General features: G+C 57.2%; 2 protein-coding genes across 2 annotated transcripts in view; one reads left to right on the plus strand and one right to left on the minus strand.

The window, feature by feature from the left end:
* Nucleotides 1–552, minus strand: part of LOC147092090 (thioredoxin-related transmembrane protein 2-like) — a 36,989-nt gene extending 36,437 nt beyond the window's left edge. Inside the window, exon 1 of the mRNA XM_085976425.1 lies at nt 282–552. Coding sequence (XP_085832551.1) covers nt 282–470 — 189 coding nt within the window. The 5' untranslated portion in view covers nt 471–552. The remainder of the gene's footprint in view (nt 1–281) is intronic.
* Nucleotides 553–998: 446 nt separating this feature from the next.
* LOC147092091 (mediator of RNA polymerase II transcription subunit 19-like) lies at nt 999–9,312 on the plus strand. The gene is made up of 6 exons (XM_085975840.1): nt 999–1,303; nt 4,465–4,587; nt 6,192–6,325; nt 6,551–6,647; nt 7,989–8,083; nt 9,096–9,312. Exons 1-6 carry the CDS (start codon nt 1,087–1,089, stop codon nt 9,162–9,164), a joined length of 735 nt encoding a protein of 244 aa, XP_085831966.1. The 5' UTR covers nt 999–1,086; the 3' UTR covers nt 9,165–9,312.
* Nucleotides 9,313–10,500: the final 1,188 nt, after the last annotated feature.

Raw genomic sequence — 10,500 nt, forward strand, 5'->3', positions numbered from 1 at the left:
CCCTTTACACCGATTCCACCTTTACAACCCAATATCCCCAGATACCCCCTTTACACCCCCAGATTCCCCCTTTACACCCCGATTCCCCAGATACCCCCTTTACACCCCCAGATTCCCCCTATTACACCCCAATATCCCCAGATACCCCCTTTACACCCCAATATCCCCAGATTCCCCCTTTACAACCCAATATCCCCAGATAACCTCCCCCGCTCTCCCCCGGGGCCCAGTCCGCGGGCCCCCGCTCTCCCCCGGGGCCTAGTCCGCAGGCCCTCCCTCACCCAGTCAAAGTCGCAGGGGTTGCCGTCCTCCCGGTCGCTAGGCAGCCCCCGGCAGAGCGGTGGCACCTTGCGGGCGGCCAGGAAGGCCAGGCTCAGGACGGCCGACGCCGCGTAGTACGGGCGCAGCAGCCAGCGGGAGAGGCGCGGCAGGTGGTAGAGGAAAGCGGCCAGCGCCGTCAGGATGGCCATGGCGCCTCAATACTGTGGCCCGAGCCGAGCTTAGACCCCGTCACCATGGGAACCGCCCGGCCCAGCCCTCTCTCGTCTCCCATTGGCCCGGCCGTCTGTCAATCAGGAATAAAAACCCGACCAGCCGGGCGCGACGTCTAAAATGATCGACGTCTCGTTTGACCAATCAGCTTGGAGTTCGGGGTGGGGAGAGCTGGGATGGGGGCGGGGCCGGAGTGCATAATATTCGCTTGCCATTGGCCAGCGCTCCCAACCTCATCGATAGTCATTGGCTAGGGCTGACGTCAATCATTTCGTTCAGACGTCATGACGGTGCGAGCGATCGGATTGGTCCAGCGATCCCGGTTAATTATCGGGAACGGCTCTTCCTGATTGGTTGGATCGGTTGCCTTTTATCTGATTGGCCGGTTGTTGCCGGACACCGCCTTTGATTGGTCAACGGAGGTGTGTGTATGTGTATTCTGATTGGTGCGTGATGACGTCGGTCAGGTTTTTTTTTTCAGTGACGTCGTGGCGTAGTGACGCGGCTCCCACTTGACGGTTTTTGAAGAGTCAAAGATGGCGCCGGGAAGCTGAGGGGCGGCGGTGGCTGTGATGCCTGTTAGCGCGCAAAGCAATGGACGCCATCAACACGCTGTTCTCGCAGAGCGACCCTGCCATCCTGGCCTCGGCCGCCATGGGTTCTTTCGCCAAACAGCAGCAGCAACAGCCGCCGATAGCGGCGGGGGGAACGGCACCGGGCGGAGCGGACGAGTCGCTGCGCAAAACGGGCGGCGTGGGTGGCGCCTGCGGCCTTTTAAACCAGCCCTTCTACGTCATGAGGGAGTTGCCAGGTGACCGCTCGGGTGATTGACGGCGCTGCCCCGCCAATGGGCAGTCGGCCGTGCTCTGGATTGACAGCTGCTTCTGACCAATGGGAGACAATGGGGAGGCGGGGTTTGATGTCCTTTTTGTTTGATGCGGAGGATCATTGTGACATCAGACTCTGACCTTTCACCCTCTGGGGGATGTCCAATCCAGTCCCAGACAGAGGGATTAAGCTACTCTCTGATTGGATGAAGGCAGAGGGTCAGACTCTGACCTTTCACCCTCTGGGGGGATGTCCAATCTAGTCCCAGACAGAGGGATTAAAGGCTTCTCTCTCTGAATGCTACAGTTCAGAGGGACCTGGGGGGCCTTGTACATGAAACACAAAAAGTAAGCATGCAGGTACAGCAAGTAATCAAAAAGGCAAATGGAACGTTGGCCTTTATTGCAAGGATGTTGGAGTATAAAAGCAGGGAAGTCCTGCTACAACTGTACAGGGTATTGGTGAGACCACACCTGGAGTACTGCGTACAGTTTTGGTCTCCTTATTTAAGGAAGGATATACTTGCATATATGCATTGCAGGCAGTTCAGAGATGATTCACTCGGTTGATTCCTGAGACGAGGGGGATTGACTTATGAAGAAAGGTTGAGCCTATACTCATTGGAATTTAGAAGAATGAGAGGCGATCTTATTGAAACATATAAGATACTGAGGGGGGCTCGACAAGGTAGATGCAGAGAGGATGTTTCCCCTCGTGGGGAAATCTAGAACTCGGGGGCACAGTTTCAGAATATTGGGTCGCCCTTTTATAACTGAGATGAGGAGGAATTTCTTCTCTCAGAGGGTCGTAAATCTGTGGAATTCTCTGCCCCAGAGAGCCGTGCAGGCTGGGTCATTAAATACATTTAAGGTGGAGATTGACAGATTTTTGCAAGATAAGGGAGTGAAGGGTTATGGGGAGTGGGCTGGGAAGTGGCTTTGAGCCCAAGATCAGCCCTGATCTTATTGAATGGCGGAGCAGGCTCGAGGGGCCAAGTTCTTATGATTGGATGAAGGCAGTGGGTCAATCTCTGACCTTTCTCCCTCTGGGACCTAGGGGTCAGCTCCATACCCTGACGAGTGCTTGAAATGGAAGGCATACCATTCCCCGCCAGGACAGGCCTCTCTCGCCTTGGCTCAGTGGGCAGCGCCCTCGTCTCTGTAGTCGGAAGGTCGTGGGTTCAAGTCCCTCGTCAGAGACCCCGAGCACAAAAATCCACTCCCATGGCAACAACTTGTATTTATATAGCACCTTTAATGCAGTAAAACGTCCCAAGACGCTCCACAGGAGTGTTATAAGACAAAAAAATTGACACCAAGCCACATAAGGATAAATTAGGGCAGGTGACCAAAAGCTTGGTCAAAGAGGTAGGTTTTAAGGAGCGTCTTAAAGGAGGAAAGAGAGGTCGCGAGGCGGAGAGGTTTAGGCAGGGAATTCCAGAGCTCCGGGCCCAGGCAACAGAAGGCATGGCCACTGATGGTTGAGCGATTTATAATCAGGGAATCTCAAGAGCAGAATTAGAGGAGCGCAGATAGCTTTTGGGGGGGGGGGGGGGTGGTTTGTGGGGCTGGAGGAGATTACAGAGATAGGGAGGGGCGAGTCCAAGGAGGGATTTGAAAACAAGGATGAGAATTCGGAATGGCAGTACTGAGGGAGCCCTGCATTGTCGGAGGGACAGTACTGAGGGAGCGCTGCACTGTCGGAGGGACAGTACTGAGGGAGCGCTGATGTTAATCCAGCTCCCTCACTGTCACTCAGTAATCCCTCTCCCCCAGTGCCCTGTGTTACTGACTGTATCTCTACTGATGTTAATCCAGCTCCCTCACACTGTCACTCAGTAACCCCTCCCCCAGCGCCCTGTCAGTGACTGGATCTCTACTGATGTTAATCCAGCTCCCTCACACTGTCACTCAGTAACCCCTCTCCCTCCAGCGCCCTGTGTTACTGACTGTATCTCTACTGATGTTAATCCAGCTCCCTCACACTGACACTCAGTAACCCCTCTTCCTCCAGTGCCCTGTGTTACTGACTGTATCTCTACTGATGTTAATCCAGCTCCCTCACATTGTCACTCAGTAACCCCTCTTCCCCCAGCGCCCTGTGTCACTGACTGGATCTCTTCTACTGATAATCCAGCTCCCTCACACTGTCACTCAGTAACCCCTCTCCCCAGCACACTGTGTTACTGACTGTATCTCTACCGATGTTAATCCAGCTCCCTCACACGGTCACTCAGTAACCCCTCTCCCCAGCGCCCTGTGTTACTGACTGTATCTCTACTGAGGTTAATCCAGCTCCCTCACACTGTCACTCAGTAACCCCTCTCTCCCAGCGCCCTGTGTTATTGACTGTATCTCTACTGATGTTAATCCAGCTCCCTCACACTGTCACTCAGTAACCCCTCTCCCTCCAGCGCCCTGTGTTACTGACTGTATCTCTACTGATGTTAATCCAGCTCCCTCACACTGTCACTAACCCCTCTCCCCAGCGCCCTGTGTTACTGACTATCTCTACTGATGTTAATCCAGCTCCCTCACACTGTCACTCAGTAACCCCTCTCTCCCCAGCGCCCTGTTACTGACTGTATCTCTACTGATGTTAATCCAGCTCCCTCACACTGACACTAACCCCTCTCCCCAGCACCCTGTGTTACTGACTGTATCTCTACTGATGTTAATCCAGCTCCCTCACACTGTCACTCAGTAACCCCTCTCCCCAGCGCCCCGTTACTGACTGTATCTCTACTGATGTTAATCCAGCTCCCTCACACTGTCACTCAGTAACCCCTCTCCCTAGCGCCCCCTGTTACTGACTGTATCTCTACTGATGTTAATCCAGCTCCCTCACACTGTCACTCAGTAACCCCTCTCCCCAGCGCCCTGTGTTACTGACTGTATCTCTACTGATGTTAATCCAGCTCCCTCACACTGTCACTCAGTAACCCCTCTCCCTCAGCGCCCTGTTTTACTGACTGTATCTGTACTGATGTTAATCCAGCTCCCTCACAGCCAGGATTTAATTGAATGGTGGAAGAAGCTCGAGGGACTGAATGGCCTCTCCCTAGTCCCTACAGGCGCGGAATTGTCCCGACTTTCACTCAAACTCAGGCCTATTTTATGTTTTTTACCACATCCACGGTGGCAGGGGGCACGGATCTGACCGGGAGCACCAATCTCATCACCCACTACAATCTGGAGCACGCCTACAACAAGTTCTGTGGGAAGAAGGTGAAGGACAAGCTGAGCAACTTCCTGCCGGACCTGCCAGGTATCATCGGAAGAGAGAGGGCGAGAGGCGGAGCGGTTTAGGGAGGGAATTCCAGAGCTTGGGGACGAGGTGCCTGAAGGCACGGCCGCCAATGGTGGAGCGATGGAAATCGGAGGATGCGCGAGAGGCCGGAATTAGAGGAGGGCAGAGATCTCGGAGGTTGTGGGACTGGAGGGAGCGATGGAAATCGGAGGATGCGCGAGAGGCCGGAATTAGAGGAGGGCAGAGATCTCGGAGGTTGTGGGACTGGAGGAGGTTCCAGAGATAGGGAGCGTTGGAGGGGCTGGAGGAGGTTACAGAGATAGGGAGCGTTGTAGGGGCTGGAGGAGGTTACAGAGATAGGGAGGGTTGTAGGGCTGGAGGAGGTTACAGAGATAGGGAGGGTTGGAGGGCTGGAGGAGGTTACAGAGATAGGGTGGGCTGTAGGGCTGGAGGAGGTTACAGAAATAGGGAGGGTTGTAGGGCTGGAGGAGGTTACAGAGATAGGGAGGGTTGTAGGGGCTGGAGGAGGTGACAGAGATAGGGAGGGTTGGAGGGCTGGAGGAGGTGACAGAGATAGGGAGGGTTGGAGGGCTGGAGGAGGTTACAGAGATAGGGAGGGTTGGAGGGCTGGAGGAGGTTACAGAGATAGGGAGGGTTGTAGGGGCTGGAGGAGGTTACAGAGATAGGGAGGGTTATAGGGCTGGAGGAGGTTACAGAGATCTCGAAGTTTGTAGGGGCTGGAGGCGGTTACAGAGATAGGGAGGGTTGTAGGGGCTGGAGGAGGCTACAGAGATAGGGTTGTGGGGCTGGAGGAGGATACAGAGATAGGGTGGGTTGTACGGCTGGAGGAGGTTACAGAGAATAGGGTGGGTTGTACGGCTGGAGGAGGTTACAGAGATAGGGAGGGCTGTAGGGGCTGGAGGAGGTTACAGAGATAGGGAGGGTTGTGGTGCTGGAGGAGGTTACAGAGATGGGGAGGGTTGTAGGGGCTGGAGGAGGTTACAGAGATAGGGAGGGTTGTAGGGGCTGGAGGAGGTTACAGAGATAGGGAGGGTTGTAGGACGTTACAGAGATAGGGTGGGTTGTACGGCTGGAGGAGGTTACAGAGATAGGGAGGGTTGTAGGGGCTGGAGGAGGTTACAGAGATAGGGAGGGTTGTAGGGGCTGGAGGAGGTTACAGAGATAGGGAGGGTTGTAGGGCTGGAGGAGGTTACAGAGATAGGGAGGGTTGTAGGGCTGGAGGAGGTTACAGAGATAGGGAGGGTTGTAGGGCTGGAGGAGGTTACAGAGATAGGGAGGGTTGTAGGGGCTGGAGGAGGTTACAGAGATAGGGAGGGTTGTAGGGCTGGAGCAGGTTACAGAGATAGGGAGGGTTGTAGGGCTGGAGGAGGTTACAGAGATAGGGAGGGTTGTAGGGCTGGAGGAGGTTACAGAGATAGGGAGGGTTGTAGGGCTGGAGGAGGTTACAGAGATAGGGAGGGTTGTAGGGCTGGAGCAGGTTACAGAGATAGGGAGGGTTGTAGGGCTGGAGCAGGTTACACAGATAGGGAGGGTTCTGGGCTGGAGAGATCTCTGTCTGTGCGCGCTCCATATCTCACTGGATGTGCCTCTGTTTGATACAGGAATGATTGACATGCCTGGCTCCCAAGACAACAGCAGCCTGCGCTCCCTGATTGAGAAACCGCCCATCTGTGGTAACTCGTTTAACTTGCTGACTGGCACCCTACTGACCGGATTCCGATTGCACACGGGCCCGGTAAGAAGCAAATCACTTGCACTGTGCAGAAATACGAATGCTGGAAGCCACTCGTGTAATTTTCGCCCAGACTCCGTTCCCGGCCTGTGCTGAGTTAGTGAGATTTCTCACCCGGTGGGGTACTGAGCCCCACAGAGCATATGTGACCCTGCCCCGGGACCTTCTCCAGATGATCTGGGGCCCAGTGTTGCCTCACTAACCGCCCCTCTCTCCCGCTCTCCACAGCTCCCTGAGCAGTACCGACTGATGCATATCCAGCCTCCGAAGAAGAAGAACAAGAACAAGCACAAACACAGCCGGACACAAGATCCCGTGCCACCAGGTGGGTAACTGGGCGATGGATTGTGGGATACAGGAGGAGTCGGGCCTGTCCCGCCAGGTGGGTAACTGGGCGATGGATTGTGGGATACAGGAGGAGTCGGGCCTGTCCCGCCAGGTGGGTAACTGGGCGATGGATTGTGGGATACAGGAGGAGTCGGGCCTGTCCCGCCAGGTGGGTAACTGGGCGATGGATTGTGGGATACAGGAGGAGTCGGGCCTGTCCCGCCAGGTGGGTAACTGGGCGATGGATTGTGGGATACAGGAGGAGTCGGGCCTGTCCCGCCAGGTGGGTAACTGGGCGATGGATTGTGGGATACAGGAGGAGTCGGGCCTGTCCCGCCAGGTGGGTAACTGGGCGATGGATTGTGGGATACAGGAGGAGTCGGGCCTGTCCCGCCAGGTGGGTAACTGGGCGATGGATTGTGGGATACAGGAGGAGTCGGGCCTGTCCCGCCAGGTGGGTAACTGGGCGATGGATTGTGGGATACAGGAGGAGTCGGGCCTGTCCCGCCAGGTGGGTAACTGGGCGATGGATTGTGGGATACAGGAGGAGTCGGACCTGTCCCGCCAGGTGGGTAACTGGGCGATGGATTGTGGGATACAGGAGGAGTCGGGCCTGTCCCGCCAGGTGGGTAACTGAGCGATGGATTGTGGGATACAGGAGGAGTCGGGCCTGTCCCGCCAGGTGGGTAACTGGGCGATGGATTGTGGGATACAGGAGGAGTCGGGCCTGTCCCGCCAGGTGGGTAACTGGGCGATGGATTGTGGGATACAGGAGGAGTCGGGCCTGTCCCGCCAGGTGGGTAACTGGGCGATGGATTGTGGGATACAGGAGGAGTCGGGCCTGTCCCGCCAAGTGGGTAACTGGGCGATGGATTGTGGGATACAGGAGGAGTCGGGCCTGTCCCGCCAGGTGGGTAACTGGGCGATGGATTGTGGGATACAGGAGGAGTCGGGCCTGTCCCGCCAGGTGGGTAACTGGGCGATGGATTGTGGGATACAGGAGGAGTCGGCTCGATCCCGCCAGGTGGGTAACTGGGCGATGGATTGTGAGATACAGGAGGAGTCGGGCCTGTCCCGCCAGGTGAGTAACTGAGCGACGGACAACTGGGGGTGAGGGTAGTGCGGGGAGCGGGTTGGGGTGGGGAGGGAAGGGCAGTGCTGAGCCGGGGAGAGGGGTGGGGGCGGGGAGAGGGGCGTGGAGAGGGCTGGGGGCGGGGGATGTTGGCATGGAGGCGCCGCCTTGTTTAAACAACCGCCCCCCGCCCTCGTTCTGTTTCCCACGTGCTCGTTATTTCATCCTGTTTCAATTCCATCTCATTCCCCCCCCTCGCCCCACCAGAAACTCCCTCCGACTCTGACCACAAGAAGAAGAAGAAGAAGAAAGACGATGATCCCGATCGGAAGAAGAAAAAGAAGGAAAAGAAAAAGAAGAAGGTGAGCCGGCGGGGGTGCGCCGGAGCCGGGTCAGTCCATCAGTGACTGGGAGCGGGGGGGGGAGCTGGGTCAGTCCATCAGTGACTGGGAGCGGGGGGGGGGGGGGGGGCGAAGCTGGGTCAGTGCATCAGTGACTGGGAGCGGGGGGAACCGGACCTGGGTCGGTCCATCAGTGACTGGGAGCAGGGGGAGCCGGAGCTGGGTCGGTCCATCAGTGACTGGGAGCGGGGGGAGCCGGAGCTGGGTCGGTTCATCAGTGACTGGGAGCGGGGGAGAGCTGGAGCTGGGTCGGTCCATCAGTGACTGGGAGTGGGAGTGGGGGGGGGGGGGGGGGGGGGTGCCAGGTCGGTCCATCAGTGACTGGGGGTGGGGGTAGCCGGGTTGGTCCATCAGTGACTGGGAGTGGGGGGAAAACCAGAGCTGGGTCGGTCCATCAGTGAGCAGGGGGGGAGCCGGAGCTGGGTCGGTCCATCAGTGACTGGGAGCGGGGGGGTGGGGGAGGCAGAAGCCGGAGCTGGGTCGGTCCATCAGTGACTGGGAGCGGGGGGGTGGGGAAGGCAGAAGCCGGAGCTGGGTCGGTCCATCAGTGACTGGGGGGGGGGGGGGGGTGCCGGAGCTGGGTCTGTCCATCAGTGAATGGGAGCGGGGGGAAGCCGGAGCTGGGTCAGTCCATCATAGACTGGGAGCGGGGGGAGCCCCAGCTGGGTCAGTCCATCAGTGACTGGGAGCGGGGGGGGGAGCCGGAGCTGGATCGGCCCATCAGTGACAGGGAGCTGGAGCCGGAGCTGGATCAGTCTGATTCTTGGTCGACCAGAGCAGGGAAGACCCAAGCCTGCGATGGGGAGGGTGTGAATCAGCCGGGGTGGGGGGGTTGCTGTTCCTGAATCATAGAATCATTGGGCCTGTGGATACCTCGCCCCAGCAAGGAGTCGGGCGTGGAGCAGAGGAAGGGAGGAGTGCTCAGGGCCCTCGATCCGCCGACGCCTTTTTAATTCGCCTTTTTCATTTGTAGAATCGTCACAGCCCTGACCACCCGGGTCTGAGTAGCTCCCAGCCCAGCAGCAGCAGCAGCCTGCGGTAGAGGCCCCAATCACCAACCCAGTGGGCCAGGAGACTCGCTCCATCCCTCACTGCTTACTTTCCTTTCTCTCTTCTGTCTGTCTCTCTCTCTCTCTTGCTCTGTCTCTCTCTCGCTCTGTCTCTCTCTCTCTCGCTCTGTCTCTCTCTCTCTCGCTCTGTCTCTCTCTCGCTCTGTCTCTCTCTCGCTCTGTCTCTCTCTCGCTCTGTCTCTCTCTCTCTCGCTCTGTCTCTCTCTCTCTCGCTCTGTCTCTCTCTCTCTCGCTCTGTCTCTCGCTCTGTCTCTCGCTCTGTCTCTCGCTCTGTCTCTCGCTCTGTCTCTCGCTCTGTCTCTCGCTCTGTCTCTCGCTCTGTCTCTCGCTCTGTCTCTCGCTCTGTCTCTCGCTCTGTCTCTCGCTCTGTCTCTCTCTCGCTCTGTCTCTCTCTCGCTCTGTCTCTCTCTCGCTCTGTCTCTCTCTCGCTCTGTCTCTCTCTCGCTCTGTCTCTCTCTCGCTCTGTCTCTCTCTCGCTCTGTCTCTCTCTCGCTCTGTCTCTCTCTCGCTCTGTCTCTCTCTCGCTCTGTCTCTCTCTCGCTCTGTCTCTCTCTCGCTCTGTCTCTCTCTCGCTCTGTCTCTCTCTCGCTCTGTCTCTCTCTCGCTCTGTCTCTCTCTCGCTCTGTCTCTCTCTCGCTCTGTCTCTCTCTCGCTCTGTCTCTCTCTCGCTCTGTCTCTCTCTCGCTCTGTCTCTCTCTCGCTCTGTCTCTCTCTCGCTCTGTCTCTCTCTCGCTCTGTCTCTCTCTCGCTCTGTCTCTCTCTCGCTCTGTCTCTCTCTCTCGCTCTGTCTCTCTCTCTCGCTCTGTCTCTCTCTCTCGCTCTGTCTCTCTCTCTCGCTCTGTCTCTCTCTCTCGCTCTGTCTCTCTCTCTCGCTCTGTCTCTCTCTCTCGCTCTGTCTCTCTCTCTCGCTCTGTCTCTCTCTCTCGCTCTGTCTCTCTCTCTCGCTCTGTCTCTCTCTCTCGCTCTGTCTCTCTCTCTCGCTCTGTCTCTCTCTCTCGCTCTGTCTCTCTCTCTCGCTCTGTCTCTCTCTCTCGCTCTGTCTCTCTCTCTCGCTCTGTCTCTCTCTCTCGCTCTGTCTCTCTCTCTCGCTCTGTCTCTCTCTCTCGCTCTGTCTCTCTCTCTCGCTCTGTCTCTCTCTCTCGCTCTGTCTCTCTCTCTCGCTCTGTCTCTCTCTCTCGCTCTGTCTCTCTCTCTCGCTCTGTCTCTCTCTCTCGCTCTGTCTCTCTCTCTCGCTCTGTCTCTCTCTCGCTCTGTCTCTCTCTCTCGCTCTGTCTCTCTCGCTCTGTCTCTCTCTCTCGCTCTGTCTCT

Source organism: Somniosus microcephalus, unplaced genomic scaffold (genome assembly GCF_052327205.1).
Source record: "Somniosus microcephalus isolate GS21.2 unplaced genomic scaffold, FLI_Smic_1.0 unresolved_chr2, whole genome shotgun sequence".
NCBI lineage: Eukaryota > Metazoa > Chordata > Chondrichthyes > Squaliformes > Somniosidae > Somniosus > Somniosus microcephalus.